Genomic DNA, 16,413 nt, shown 5'->3' on the forward strand with positions numbered 1-16,413 from the left:
GCGAAGGAAAAAAACGTCACTTCATATGAAGAATTAAATATACAAAATGACTTTTATCACACTAAAAATAATACAAAGGCTATGGAAATGCATAAAAGCAGCACTAACACGCTCAGCACAGATGAAATCTAAATGTAAATACAGTACTGTACGTGAGTGTACTGTGTGTCCACTATTTCACAGGCCAGTCATATCTTATAACATTTGATCTCTTTTTTTCCCTGGCGGCCAGATTGATGAAGTGGATCAGCAGAGCCAACATGCTTGTCATCTCAAAGTCTAATACTCCACCCCAATGTTTTTTTTCTCCACTGACTGTCACTTTATCACAGATGTCTACAAACAAGTGGAAGTGTGTGAGAGAGGTGGGAACCAGTTATTCGATCCATAAAACACACTGAAGACGACCACAGTGACCATGCAGAAGAAAAGAAAAGGTCTGATAATGAGACATTCGGGCAAGGCAACTGGAGGGGATGTGATAAGAGACGGAGCCTGCCAACAGAATTTTAAACAGAGTGAATAATATGTTGGCCACCCTGAGAGGCATCTTGCAGTATTCAGTCAGCAAGGGCACGTCAAAGACGAGGCGGTGCAGAAGCTGCTGCAGCATAGAAGGGCGAAGGTGCCTGCAGAAAGAGGTGAGAGAGAGATAAGTGTGCCCCCATGAGCTTCTTTTAACCACCATCACTGACTTGGGAGACAAGCCAGATCCGATTTATTGTTAATCTCAACCCCTGTCTGCGCAGATAAATGTGCCTTTTGTGCTCTCCTCACTTGCAGACAGCCAGCAGGCACTCCTCAATGGCGTCTCTCTGGGCCTTGGTGAGGGACCGGCCCTTGGAGAGGCGGTAGATGGTGTGCAGGGTGGAATCGATGAGCGTGGCATGGTGCTCGGTGCCGGCAAAGAGGGGCGCGCAGCGAGTAAGGAGGGGGAGCATGGCTGAGCCGATGTAACGGTTCATGGCCAACGCCGTCTCGGTGGTGCACAGACCCTCCTGCAGAGAGATGTGGGATTACATTCTGACACCTCATGCAACATTAAGATAATACTCAGTTGTGGGGATTCTCCCATCAAATGGTACTGTGCTTTTTTCTTTCAAATTCAAAATTCATGTTCTATAAAGCCTCTCCTGTTCAAGGTCACAGGAAAGTTATTTTCAATATGTATTTAATACAGAGCTGTGACTCAAATGCAATTTTAATCCTTGTAGGGTTGTTTTTTTAGTGCCATTTTTACTGGGCTTTGAGGCAAAATTAAATGTGTTCCAAGAATCCTGGCTTGCAAAAAGTGGCTTAACCAGAAGAACAATTACATTAATCTCTGCTACTGTGTCTATGCGATAGCAACAATTGAATTTCAGTTGTAAAGTTTTACAACAAATTCAAAATTATTTGTGTGGTCAGTACAATTTATGACACTGCCTTTGGAAGACATATCAGAAGTAATGAAGACAATACTGCAGTTTTCTTGTATGAAGTATACATACTACACCTATACAGAGTACCTATTTTATAATTAGAAATGACTATATTATTGTATAATTTGTGTTGTGTTTTAATATTTTAATTACAGTATACTCACATTGTAGTCCTGCTACTTCTTTCCTTCTCTTCTACATGATTCACACACATTTTCCAAGATAAAAAGCTAAGACTTTGTCAAGCATTTTCAAGTTCAATGTTCTGAATTTCTGACACTCAAATAGTTTGCTGAATAAATTTAACAAATTGATTAGTCCACCACCTAATGTAAGGTGTATGCCACAGGTGTCAAACTCAAGGCCCTGGGGACAGATTCGGCCAGCCGTTTTATGTGGCCTGCGAAAGTCTGGGAATAACGCGCGTCAGAAAGACAGTTAAAAAAATACAGATCTTTACAATTATTTTATTTTATCTGTATTAACTATTTTTATTATGTATTATTATTTCTTAAATTGTTTTATAAATTTCATTTCAGGGCATGTCCGACCAGTACGAGGCCTCGGGTAAAACCTAGGACATGCTGGAGAGACTGTAACTATGTCCGACTTCAGGGCGTGCATCCTTCAAGTGCGCACATGCAGGGCGTGGTGCGCGAAGGCTGTCCCAATTCAAAAAAGCTCCAAGTGTCCTTGAAATGTAGCTGACCAATGTGTCCTCCTCTGCAATTAGCTCCAAGTGTTCATTGTGACCATCCTTACTGGCCTTCTATATCCATATTTTTTTCCATATTTTTTTATGTGTATTTATATAAACACAAGGCAAAGTAATCATTCACAGACTTCTATGTACAAACGACATCCTCTACAAACCAATGCATAACTATTCAAAGAAGACTAGCTAGAAAATGGTTTGACTTGGCTAATGAAGACAATCGTTCAGTTAAGCTACTGTATAAATGAATAATAATGATACATTTTTTAAAAAACCTAGCTTGTAGATACCCAAACAAACTATTAATGCTAAAAATCAAGGCAATTTTAAAAAAACCCACATTGACCAAGGTGCTGTAAAAATGGGATGACTAGCTCGAAGCAATAAAGTAATAATATTATTATGGTTAAAAATGCAAGGTTTCTCTCTGAACTGCTGCTATTCTCTTTCCAGCAACGTATAATCCCAAAATAAATGTAAAACAACAACTTTTTATTTAATATTTTATTACATCCATGGTATGTCCATCTTTTTTTCTCTACTTTGTGGACTTGACAGCATATTGTAAGAAAAGCGCAGGTGTCATCCCATTATGACAACAAGAAATAATGAAATGTTTGCAAATGTATCCATCCATTTTCTATGCTGCTTGTCCTTACTAGGGTCGCGGGGGTATGCTGGAGCCTATCCCAGCTGACTTTGGACGGGAGGCAGGGTACAGCTAATCGCAGGGCACATATAGACAAACAGACATTCACACCTATGGGCAATTTAGAGTCTTCAATTGTGGGAATGTGGGAAAACCCACACACGCATGGGGAGAACACGCAAACTCCACACAGAGATGCCCAAACAGAGATTCGAACCCAGATCTTCCCGACTGGGTGGCCAACATGCTAACCACTAGGCCAAATGTTTGCAAATGTATATACAGTATATCAAAAAAAAGAAATCACATGTATGTAAGCATTCACAGCCTTTTCTGAATACTTTGTTGATGCACCTTTGGCAGCAATATTCAAAAAGCCTCAAGTCTTTTTGAATATGATGGCTTAAGCTAGGCACACCTACTGTACATGCATAATCTTGAAAACCTGTACAAAAACCCCTCATCGTGCTACATGCAGTTGTCTTAAAAATCACTAGAATGCCTAAACGTCTACCTACCGTATCTAGAGAGTTTGCAGCCCTCAGGTCAGGAAGGAAGCCGACTTCAAGCAGGTGAAGCAAAAAGCTCTGGTCCTCAATACCATATACTCGGTCCAGGAACAGCACCATTGGGGCCTTGTGGTCTGGACAAAAGCTGGCTGACATGTCGGGTTCTGTCACAGAGCCGTCTGAGAGAGAAAACAAAAGCAATGTAAAAACCCTTGAACACTGTATGACCTACGGTAAGTGAAATACTGAGTACTGCATTGTCCTGTATAAGTCACACCTTTTTCTTTGTTTGGCTGGTCCTGCAACTTGTAGTCAGCTGCAATTTCTATATCAAAATATACTGTACTTTTTTCTGTGTTCTGGTCTTGCGACATTGATGCTGGGAGCGACAACTAAAGAGAGAAAGAGACTGGCGGTGTGTGTGGCAAGAGACTTGTGGGGCTGTTCGGGCCGATGACGATTTTAGTGGTTTTAGTTCCCAGGACGAGGATGAATGACTTTTCTGTTAGGGTACTGTTTAACCAGCAATATTACATGTACTATTTGGCACTGTTGGGAAAAAAGCATTTATTTAATTAAACGTGACCTGTGACTTAGACCAGTGCCGCCTGTATATGTACAAATAATGTTTCCTCTTTACATTTAGTGAGTGCAGCTTATATCTCTATAGCTATAGCTCTACTGTATAGTCCGAAAATTATGGTTTGTATAATTTAACATGTTTTTTTATGTTAATTCATACTGACTGTCATGAACCAAGGAGTAAACATTACTGTCAATAGCCGTGAAAGGGCGATCTAGGCAAGCGACACACAGGGTGAAGAACAATTCAATGATGTGGAATGAGATCGAGAGCTTGGTGAGCTTATTGATAACTTGCTTGTTGGAGTCATGGTTTGTTATGTTAATTTAGCCTATTCAACCTCCCATGTATGTTATCTATGCTATTGTGTAGCTGAATAATCATGTATTATGTTAACATACCTGACACTTATTTGGCCAGTTGTTCAGTGTACTGTTGTGTAGTTGAATAACTTGCCTTTCCAGATTAAATATCTGTTATTGGTCTTGAATTCTGTGAAATAAAATTCTCAATAAATTTGACTTATAGTCCAGTGAGACATATACTGTATATTTTTTTTTATTATGTTTTTTTTTCCTGCCATTGGTTGGCGACCAGTCCAGGGTGTACCCCGCCTGTCACCCGAAGTCAGCTGGGATAGGCTCCAGCATACCCCCGTGACCCTGATGAGGAGAAGCGGCATAGAAAATGGATGGATGGATGGATGGATGGATGTTTTTTTTTTCCATCATGATGCTTTATTTGACTGATGCGAATTATACTCCGAGGCGATTTACTGTATAGTCCAGAAAACTCTCAATACTACAGCATATGGTATGAGTGGTTACTCAGCAGATGAAACCTTTCTGTCTTCCCTGCTGGCCTGCTGACAGCGCTCATGGCTGCACATTTAAGAGGCAAGTCTTGCCATGCTTATGCAGGTCAATCATTAGAGCAAGACAGCTGTGTACAAGAGATCTGGCTTACTCAGACCTGTGGGAGTGTACAGAAAAGCACTTGGCTGATTAAAAAGGCATGAGTAGTAAAATGAAATCAATATCCTTCAGCTATGCTCTAAAATGTTCATGCTTTTGTAAGCATTGTTATGGGAGCCACCCCAACTGTAGTATGCAAATATGCCTACTGTATATTTTCATTAGACTGGTATTTATTTATTTAGGGACAGTGCATATTCAACATTTTTGTCAATATGCCAGAATTAGTCAAAGGCAATTTTTCATCTGTAGTCCCTCGTCCTAGTCCCATTTACTAAAAGTATGTATAAAATCTACTAATCGGAACACAATAAGCCAACAATCAAACAACATCATACCAAGAGACAAACACATACAGTGGTGTGAAAAGCTGTTTACCACCTTCCTTTTTTTTTTTTGCATGTTTGTCACACTTAAATGTTTCACATCCAAAATTTTTTTGATATTAGTCAATAATAACACAACTGAACAGAAAATGCAGTTTTTAAATGAAACTTTTGATTATTAAGGGAGGAAAAAATTAAGTTTAATTTTTATATTAAAGCCCATTGTGACATTGCCATTCGCGATACAAATGGTTACTATGGAGTTCAATAATTACCTCTATTAGGTAAATATTGTCGTAGCTAGTGTCACGGTACACTTTTGCAGCAAGTGGCGTTACCTCAGGATGCGGACACATGGCAGCGGGTGCAGTCAATGAAGTCTTTAATTAACATAGAGCGACATGACAAATGAATATCTCCAACAAACAGCGAGTCCAAAGCACACATACAAATAATCCAACCTCTCATGTAGCAAAGGACACAGCTGAACTTAAATGACACTTTAATTCCAACCCCAACTCAGTTGTGCTGATCGCGCTCAAAAGAGAAAGTAAAGTCAACACCAATGGTGCCAAAAAAGAAATGAAATTACAAAGTAAAAATCCTAAACAGAAAATAATGGGGGAAACAAAGGAAAACCAAACTAAGAGTTCAGACTGTCAAGTGGAGCGTGACAGCTAGTTTGTATTAGGAGTAGTAGCGTTGTGACAAAGTGAATATTATACCTTTATTAATGATGGGTGTTTTAAGTGGTATGCTGATGATTCCCACCAGGTCCTCCATGGGCACCAAAGAGCGCAAAATGGCACGAATACGAAGAGCTTCACCTTTCCCCTTGTTGATGAGCTTTAAACAGTAAAAAGACAATGTAAATACAAAAAACAGTAATAGGAGATGAAAATTCGAGCAAACGCACATGCATCTCTGGGGCACAACGTCCCAGCAGGTCAATGAGAGCAGAGTAGAAGGACATGATGGCATTGCCCATGTGGACCACCTCCTCTTCATCGTCACCATCAGCAGATCTAAAGGTTAGGGGAGAACATAAGCAGATAGAAGGCTTTCCTTAATGCTGGGAAAAGGGATGAGCAGCAAATCGTATGGCCAGCTCCTGTGTATCGATTCAATAAGATTTGCTTGATCTGTAGGGCTCACGCATCAGAGCTGACTCCCTGGACAGAACCAGGCAGGTCCAAAGCCGGGGTTTCAGAGATCTTGATGGCTTCTTTCATAGCAGCCAGAAGGCCGTTCCCCCCCTCTCCCCTCAGGGCAGGTCCGAAACACTCGGGGCGACGGATGAGCAGTTTGACCACGACACTAGAGTTCTCCTCCACACTCTCACCTAGTGAACAAAAGAACGTTCTGATAGATTCATAGTAATAATAATCACTTAACAATATGTTGATTGTGGTTTGCATTGGAGAAGAATTACTGCTAAATGTAGAAAGTGTTCCTAATATTTTAAGAGTGAACCAAAATATTAGAAACACACACCATGACTGTGCAGTTGTACACCACTGCAACTATTGTTAAACAGAACACCAATCAAAATTGAGCATTAGTCACCTGAATAGTTTAATTTTTGTATACGACTCTGATATTGGGGCCGCACGGTGGTCTAGTGGTTAGCACGTTGGCCAACACAGTGACAGTCTGGAGATCGGGAAGACCTGGGTTCGATTCTCCCTTGGGCATTGCTGTGTGGAGTTTGCATGTTCTCCCCGTGTGCGCGTGGGTTTTCTCCAGGTACTCTGGCTTACTCCCACATTCCAAAAACATGCAGGTGAGGTTAATTGGTGACTACAAATTGTAGGTGTGAATGATTGTTTGTCTATATGTGCCCTGCGATTGGCTGGCGACCAGTCCAGGGTGTAGCCGCCCGAACTCCTAATGAGGAGAAGTGGTATAGAAAATGGATGGATGGACTCTTATATTGTGGAGGCGGTGGCTGTGTATGGACCTAATCCAAGTACGGACCTGGCTTGGGGACTGGTAAATTTGGGTTGAAGACCCAATCCGGACTCAAAAACAGACCCGCTTTATACTCTACACCAGTGGTTCGAAAACTTTTTCGTCGTGTACCCCCTGAAGTCATGTACCGCCTACTCCTGCACACTTAAAAAACATAAACATTTTCAATTTAACTTCAACTATTGAACATAATTCATTGGTTAATTAATTTTATAGTACTTCCGGGTCAAAAATGTGTATTTGTTATGGTCACATTTTGACAAAGTTTCACATGAGCACTGATAAACAGGTAAGTAATCATCCTACAGATCTTTTATTCCAGTTTGATGTGGGCATCATTTCATTTGAATGTGTTCAATTTGAGCTTCACTTTTTTTGTCCATGCACGATGGTTATGGTTTAAGTCTGCCGTGAGTGGATTGGAACACCAATATAAACACACTTAATACACAAAATACTCATCAAACTTACTTATTTGTTCATTTAATGCACACAGAGCAATGAACAACTTTTTTTTTCCTTTCTGCTCCCTTCTGCTTGTGCCATGAGGTGTTCTGGCGCACTTGTAATTGTGAGTGTTAGGCACTATTTTTTTTTACATTTTTATTCACATACCCCCATGACAATTGGTGTACCGCTGGGATTATGCGTACCTCACTTTGGGAACGTAGGCTCTACACCAAATGCAAGTTGCTCTGGGGTGTTACACATCTGTGCGTCCCATTCTCTTCCCTACTACATGTGTGAAGTCATTTGTGATTCTGTATTCACGGTCCCACAAATGGTCAAAACAATGTTTTTTTGTTTCGTTTCAAAAATAGGCTGTTTTTTCCACAGAGAAAACATGTAATTTGGTCATAATCTATAAATACGTGATAAAACAAAAATGTACATTGTAAAAAATGTGAATGTAAGATGTACAGAATACATGTACCACTGTTAAAAAAGTCAATCTTTACATGGTCATGTCTTTATGCTTCACTGATAATGTTTTTTCATCCAACGTTCAGATTAGACACTTTGTTCAGCGGTCCTTGAATGCACCATAGTTGCTGTGAGATGCAAAGTGAAATTTTATATAACTTCTACACCGTGACCCCAATTCCATCTGTTCATCGATAATCTTACATTATCATTCATTTAAAGTGAGCACCGATACAGTTTATACTTAAAAAGCGTTTAATAAGTAAGTGAGGCATATGGAAGAGAGAAGGGGACGGTTCTGGAGTGGACTCTAATCTCATAATTACAACAGTTACACTTCAAATGTTGATCCAAATTCGGAGGAGAACGTCACCGTCAAGATAGCATGAGGGTTTGGAACGGGAGCAAGCCGTGTGTCAAAAATAGATTTTTATGGACGTCTCAATTACTCAGGGACTTACAGCATTCGCTAGTGTTCTTGGAACCTAGCCCCCACAAAAATGCGTAGATCTACTGTGTGCATGAAATGAAGAAATAAAGACAATTTCGAGGGTTCAACGGGGAATTTTCTTCTTTTTCTATTGGATTTTATGCATTGTTCTTGTGTACTAAATGATGTGGCTGGTGAATGTAAAATATTTCACACCTGCAAGAAAATGCAATTCATGTTCAATCAGCACCTCTTCACATTTTTGTAGACATTTTTGTAGCCAAAGGCCAAATGCCACATTCAGCAACCTTTGAAACATGCACCCTATAAAGTGATGTAAGTAGAATATAAATCATTAAAATTCTACAAAAATTGTACATGATAACAGTAGTCATACCATTAACAAAAACAGCAAACCGCAAGAAGGAAAGGTAACGCTCTCCCTCAATTGGGTTCCAGCCAACATCTGGATAACCTTTAGCCAGAAGCATCGGACAACTCTGCAGACCGCAGCCCGCCAAGTATGTGACCACCTGCAGGAAGAATGAAAGTATAACCTTACATAATCCTGGTGTTAGAGTTCAGAAAATAAGGGCAACAAGAATTCAAGAAGCTCCACCTTGTCCAGATCAGGTTCTTCCAATGCCAGAGCCAGACCATTGTTGTCCATGACTGAGGAGGCAGCCACATCTAAAGGAGTAGAGCCCCTCATAGCTGGTGAAGCTGCAATAAAAATTCCACACAGGAATAACCACATACTTTAGAAAAGCATTCTATTATTTGCAGACAATACTAATGCATTTTGTTATGGAGAAAACAGATAAGAGCTAAAAATGTCACAGAAGAAATGGCTATACAGTCCCTTGTTTATCGTGGATAATTGGTTTTTCATAGTTAGAGCATAGAAAACCTGTTTATGACTTGTTAAATACGTGTTTTAACATTATTGGAGCCCTGTAGACTATGCAATAACACCCCTATAGCCACTTTTACACTATTATTATTCTTTGCTTACACTACATTTTGCAGGCTATGGGATCACTGCAGGGACATAGGAGATGGTTGACTCATAATAGTCCTTAGTTAACCATGAAAGAGCGATCATCTCTTAATTAATAACTTTTTTTAAAAACTGAGATAGTGAGGGAGCGATGTTCGAAACCCAATGTAGCGAGGGACGCCTGTATTAAAAAAATGGTTTGATAAAAACAAATTATCCCTCAACCTAAGTAAAACTACAATAATGTACTCACTCATCATCAATATCTCTGTCAGCTATTAACTTCTGAATTTATTTACTATATACTTATTATTTATCCATTATGAATGTTTATATAATTTATTTATATTGATTTAAAAACCTTAACTCTATTGCAACACATGGTTATGCATCTTTATCATTTCTAATGGTATTTCAGAATTGGTAAAGAGTGCATGTGAACATACAGTATGTATTAGCCATTGATGTGAAACGGAAAGGGAGTAGGATTAAATAAGGTTTTCTTCTTCCTACTCTTTTTTTGGACATGTGGAATTGTGAATTGTAATATGTAAAGTGTTCCAAAGTAACCTGTATGCATGTTCAAAATAAATTAAACCATAACCATAGCCATAACCACAAACATTTATTTAGAAGTAGGCTATTCAGGCTATTATACTCTTGATATAAATAACAATGATGGACATTCAAATGTGGAATTCAGCCTAAATGTACCTTTAAAAGTACTATACAGTATGTTTTAGTCTTGTTTTATGCCAAATGACACATTGTATTTTTTTATCATAAATTAAGTTGAGCAGTATTTCTCTAGTCAAATAGAAGTGAAATAGCTGTCAAGAGGCACCAACAGTAAATGTGGACTCTTAAATCTTCACCTACCAAGGCCTACACTGCTATTCGCCAGCAGGTAACTCAGATGGTCAAACATGGCTTTCTGATTCTGGCGACTGATCCGGCAAAAGTAGCACAGGAAGCGACAACAGCTGGCCACCATCTTGGGGAAGGCAATTTCCTATATGTTGGCAAATATTGAAAAAAATGTGAGCAAACATGGAGTGCAATGTTGTTTCACTCAACAAGTAAATAAAATCGTCATCACAGATCAGGGCCAATTAAGAAAAACTAAAAGAAATATGGCTAAAAACATTTATCTCGTCAATTTAAACCAGTGGTTCTCAATTATTTTCTGTCATGCCCCCACCTCAGGATAGAGATGTTTTGGCTTCCTCCCAAATTGAAATACTATTGAGAAACTGATAATATCTATTTATTTATCTGTACTGTACAGACTGAACTCGAAACTGAAAACAGCAAAATACAACACAATGAAGAGCAGTGACACATACAAGCATATTCAAGAGTCAAATTGCATGCTGAGTACAACAAATTCATACATGTTGGCAGGTCTGCACTAATATCACTGGTCTACACCCAAAATGCTGCTGAAATGAAAGTAGCCATTCTTGGCTAATTGTGGGTCACTGAGTACGAAAATGATGTTTAAAAATGCTTATTAGCGCTTGTTTTAAAGATACACTACCCCGGTGGTATACCATATGCCCACAATTGGCAATGAATGACATAATGTTGCATACAGAACCTACTGTATATTCACCTCACAAGAAGTGCCTCACATTAAGTGTATGGAGACATATCACACTGTCTATTACTCCCCATACGTTACTATGTAATAAAGAACCTCGCATATGTTTAAAATTTTAGCTAAGATTTTTTGATGGTCATATTCTTGTTCAGCAGCCCAAAATTGACCAAGGGTGATATGTTTTAGCAGAAGCAGCAATTTTTTGATAATTTGTAGACCAGTGTATTGAACGGCCTCCCAGCCTCTCACGCCCCAGTTCACCGCGTCCCCAGGGGAGCCTACCCCACTATTTAAGAAGCACTGACTTAAACTAACCAATGAGACAGAAAGTCGGAATGGTACTAATATAATGACTGTGAATATTTATTACTGTTGGGAGGCAGACTGGCTTTGGAACAGGAAAGCTGAAGGTTCCGATCTTGCTTCATATGAATAATGTATAAATAATTGTAAATATTGTTGCTGAAGTCGGAAGTGTATTAGGACTGCAATGAAAAGGACACAAAAAATACATCAAGAATAAAGTCATAACCTTACAGGAGTAAAGTTGTCCATGTTTGAGAAAAAAAGTTACTGTAATTTCCGGTGTATAAGCTGCTAATTTTTTCTCACACTTTGAACCCTGTGATGCGACTAATTTAGGGCTAAAAGAATTGTAATATCACGTTTTGAAGTCTTATGCAGCGATCGTATTTTGAGCTGGCCAATCTTAAGTAAGTTTGATCAAGTGTAGAATTACTACAGCTTCTGTTTGAACGGCTTGGACCGCTTGGATGTTGAACTCCAATGAAAATAAGCATCTCAACGAGTGACACTGGGTACAGCGAGTGAGGTAGGATTGCAAGGTTTATAGTGTGTCTTTCTTTACAGTGTGTCAAAAAAGGGATGAAGAGGATAGCTCAAGTTAAAGGGCTAATTTGCCTTGAGATGAAAGTGACACTGAGAGCGACAACAAAAGAGAGCGAGAGAGACTGACTAAGTGTGTAACTAAGGAATTATGAGGCTGTTCAATTCTGACGCAGACGAAGACCACTTTAGTGGTTTTAGTTACCAGGAGGAAGATGAAGATGGCGATGAATGATTTTTTTGGTAGGCTAATGTTTAACTAGCTGTGCTACACGCACTGTTCTATGCTGTTTGAAAAAAAGTATTTATTTAATCAAAAGTTTAAAAAAAAATTCCTGTGTAACACCTTTGTGTGTCCTAAATATCCCATGTTATGACATGGACACCTGCGGCTGATAGAATAGTGTGGCCTATACAGTGGTGTGAAAAAGTGCTTGCCCCCATCCTGATTTCTTATATTTCTTTGCATGGTTGTCAAACTTAAATGTTTCAGATCATCAAACAAATTTGAATATTAGTCAATGACAACACAACTGAACACAAAATGCAGTTTTGTGATAGATCTCAATTAATATCAGTTAAGTTATGTTTTAACAGGGGGGAACAATCACTTTTTCACACAGGGCCATGTAGGTTTGGATTTTTTTTCTCCCTTAATAATAAAAAGTTAAGTTAAAAAGTTAAAATCATATAAAATTAATTTATTATTATTATTCTTTGAATGGTTTCATCCAAACTTTTTGTCTAAAATAAATTTAAATTAAAAAATACCTGTTTTATACACACTTAATTCTAATGTTTAATTCAAATCCAAACAGACAGCAAAGAGACTGGGCATCTTCCCATGCAGCTAGTGGGCTAAACTCTGCCCTTTCTTTGCCTACTTCATGAGCGATCCCATGTCCTTGAGTCTACACCATTGCAAATGACAACACAAAAACAACTAATAAGCAAGTAGAATTAGTTCTCTGGGGCAAGTTCAGGGAATTCTATGCATGTTTCTTTAACAAGAGCTAAAAACAAGACACCATACCTGGGATTTGTCACTTCCAAGCACATTCACCATGACCTCCATGACAGTCTCATGCATGCCCAGTATTCTCATTAGATTGGGGTGCTGATAAAACACCTTGTTGTTCATGATGTCACTGGTAAGAAACAAGAGAATTGACTCGAAATGCTACAGTTACAGTAAAAAAGCACACATGGCTACCCAAGTTATTGATTTATATTAATTTGAGGCATTGTTTCACCTAAGTCCATCAATCATGAGCTTCTCCTCCTCTTTCCCCATCCGAACAGAAAGCAGCGATCTGATCTGGCCCAGAGAAGCCAGAAGCTTGATGGTGTCCTGGACTGAAGCGGCACTAATGGTGTAAGTCTTCCTCATGGCCCTGAGCAGCTCACCAATGCTGTCATACTGCCTCCTCAGAAGGCTGAACATCTTCCGCACCAGCTCTGGGTCTTGGATGTGACACTCCTGGGCCCAACTGACCATGGTCTGCGAGATCAACTCCTTTAAGTTGGCTGCAAGAAAGGTTGTGGGATGCAGTTTTATAACATTTTGTTAATAAACTGTATGGTAAACTGCACAGAGGACAGGAAGGAGGCTGTTTTTTTTTCCCAAATTTGAAAACTAAAAAAAATTATAACAATTTCATTTTTTTACTTCAGTAATCATTTGGAGTGAATGAGACAGTGAAAAGGAAAACACAGCTCTCTTTGACCACATGGTCATTTATTAACAAGTACATTGAACAACACAGCAGCAACAGAACTGTAATACTGGTAAGGAACAAATTGCTCAGCCAGCATTAATACTGGTGATGAGTTCATTATAAACCAAGCTAAAACTCAACTCTGAACCCCCAACGTTACTTCCTGTCTACCCGCCACTCGGCTTCCCCAGGGAACACATTTATATCAACACACAAGAGCATGAGTCTTATTTATGCCCTAAATAAGGCATATTTATATTGGGTAATACACGTGTAAAGGTGACTAAAGGGTGTTACCTCATGTGTAGAGGGCTCTCATATTGCTAAAAGCTGTATTTAGCAAGTCATGAACAAGTTTTCTATGTCTAACTACGGAAATATTCAATTTATAAGTAATGAATCCTCCTTCGCGGATATTCTCTTATCAGGTCGGGTCTTGAACTAATTAACGATGATAACCGAGGAATTACTATACTGCCATTTTGTGGAGCTAATTAAAAAATACATCAGGATGTTGCCTACAGCCACAGCTGTTAATACACATTTTCTTTGAGCCACCGCTAATTACAGACGCAGACAGTGGTTATTTGCTTTTGGAGACGTGCATCCAGGGACTTTAGGCGACAATGCGGTTAACTGAATACAGGTGTGAATTGGATCTTTCACAGTATACATTTTATGGACATACTGTAAGTATTGTGACATGTGGGGATACTAAGGAGTCAAACTTTCCTTTGGTAGATATGTACTTACGTAATGACAGTAAAGGCTTTATATTACAAATTGACAAAATATGGTGCTGTTTTACAAATACTGTCCTGGGAAAACTTTGGAGTGTCCATCCATCCATCTTCTAACGCTTGTCCAAGATCAAGTCGTGGGAGCAGCAGCCCAAGCGGGGAGGCCCAGATTTTCCACTTCGTCCAGGTCCTCCCGGCGGATGCCGAGGCGTTCCCAGGCCAGTTGGGAGACATAGTCTCTCCAACATGTCCTGGGTCTTCCCCGAGGTCTTCTACCGGTCGGACTTGCCCTGAACACCTCCCCTGGGAGGCGTCGGGGAGGCATCCTGACCAGATGCCCAAGCCACCTCATCTGGCTCCTCTCAATGCGGAGGAGTAGTGGTTCTACTCCGAGTCTCTCCCGGATGACAGTGCTTCTCACCTTATTTCTAAGTGAGAACCCAGCCACCCTCATTTTGGCTGCTTGTACCCGCGATCTTGTCCTTTCAGTCACTACCCAAAGCTTACGACCATAGGTGAGGGTAGGAACGTACGTAGATCGACCGGTAAATTGAGAGATTTGCCTTTCGGCTCAGCTCTCTCTTCACCACAACAGACCAATGTAGAGTCCGCATCACTGCAGATGCCGCACCAATTCGCTTGTTGATCTCGCGTTCCATCCTTCCCTCACTCGTGAACAAGACCCCGAGGTACCTAAACTCCTTCACTTGGGGCAGGATCTCATCCCCGAGCTGTAGATGGCACTCCACCCTTTTCCGGGTGAGAACCATGGACTCGGACTTGGAGGTGCTGATTCTCATCCCGGCCGCTTCACATCCAGCTGTGATGTCCAGATGTCCACGCGATGATGCTGAGTTGTGTCAACCAAGACACGCCTACAGCGTCCATGGCCTTAACGAACTCCGGGCGGATCTCATCCACCCCCGGGTCCCTGCCACTGAGGAGCTTTTTGACAACCTCAGCAACCTCAGCCCCAGAGATAGGAGAGGCCACCGTGGAGTGCCCAGGCTCTGCTTCCTCATAGGAAGACGTGTCGGCGAGGTCAGCAGCACACCATGCCCACCATACACGGTGTTGACTGTGCACTGCTTCCCCCTCTTGAGACGCCGAACGGTGGTCAAGAATCTCTTCGTAACCGTCCGGAAGTCGTTCTCCCTGGCTTCTTGGAATTCTTCCCATGTCCGAGTTTTTGCCTCAGTGACTTCCAGAGCCGCAGACCGCTTGGCCTGCCGATACCTGTCAGCTGCTTCCGGAGTCCCATGAGCCAAAAAGGCCCGATAGGACTCTTTCTTCATCTTGATGGTATCCCTCACCACTGGTGTCCACCAATGGCTTCTGCGATTACCGCCACGACAGGCACCGACCACCTTACGTCCACAGCTCTGATCAGCTGCCTCGACAATGGAGGCACGGAACATGGCCCATTCAGACTCAATGTCCACCACCTCCCTCTGAACATGGTCGAAGCTCTCCCGTAGGGGGGATTTGAAACTCCTTCTGACAGGGGACTCTGTTGTTCCCAGCAGACACTCACAATGCGTTTGCGCCTGCCAGGTCTGAGCAGCATCCTCCCCCACCATCAGAGCCAATTTACCACCAGGTGGTGATCGGTTGCCAGCTCGGCCCCTCTCTTCACCCGAGTGTCCAAAACATATGGCCGCAACTCCGATGATACGGCCACAAATCAATCATGGTGCCAAGTGCTCATGTGGGCACCCTTATGCTTGAACATAGTGTTTGTTATCGACAATCTGTGACGAGCACAGAAGTCCAATAACAAAGCATCGCTCGGGTTCAGAACAGGGGGGCCGTTCCTCCCAATCACACCTCTCTACCCTCTCGTTCCCCGGGTTAAACTCCAACATACAGGCCACAAGCAGGGGCGCAACAAGAATTGCCACCCCTGCCCTATGCCTTTCACTGCTGGCAACACCAGAGTGGAAGTCCATTCCCTCTCGAGGGGACTGGTTCCAGAGCCCTTGCTGTGCGTTGAGGTGAGTCCGA

At 41.1% G+C, this 16,413-nt stretch overlaps 1 protein-coding gene across 6 annotated transcripts in view; it reads right to left on the reverse strand.

Moving 5' to 3' along the window:
• LOC129192313 (ryanodine receptor 3-like) overlaps nt 1-16,413 on the reverse strand; it is a 159,920-nt gene that overhangs the window by 43,694 nt on the left and 99,813 nt on the right. For all 6 annotated transcript variants that reach the window (XM_054796205.1, XM_054796207.1, XM_054796203.1 and 3 more), the window contains 11 exons: nt 13,205-13,478; nt 12,985-13,099; nt 10,382-10,514; nt 9,122-9,225; nt 8,900-9,035; nt 6,333-6,519; nt 6,094-6,202; nt 5,903-6,023; nt 3,304-3,473; nt 778-998; nt 539-629 (listed from right to left, as the gene is read on the reverse strand). In XM_054796205.1, the coding sequence (XP_054652180.1) occupies nt 539-629; nt 778-998; nt 3,304-3,473; nt 5,903-6,023; nt 6,094-6,202; nt 6,333-6,519; nt 8,900-9,035; nt 9,122-9,225; nt 10,382-10,514; nt 12,985-13,099; nt 13,205-13,478 (1,661 nt within the window). The remainder of the gene's footprint in view (nt 1-538; nt 630-777; nt 999-3,303; nt 3,474-5,902; nt 6,024-6,093; nt 6,203-6,332; nt 6,520-8,899; nt 9,036-9,121; nt 9,226-10,381; nt 10,515-12,984; nt 13,100-13,204; nt 13,479-16,413) is intronic.

This window comes from Dunckerocampus dactyliophorus, chromosome 13, assembly GCF_027744805.1.
Source record: "Dunckerocampus dactyliophorus isolate RoL2022-P2 chromosome 13, RoL_Ddac_1.1, whole genome shotgun sequence".
Lineage (NCBI taxonomy): Eukaryota > Metazoa > Chordata > Actinopteri > Syngnathiformes > Syngnathidae > Dunckerocampus > Dunckerocampus dactyliophorus.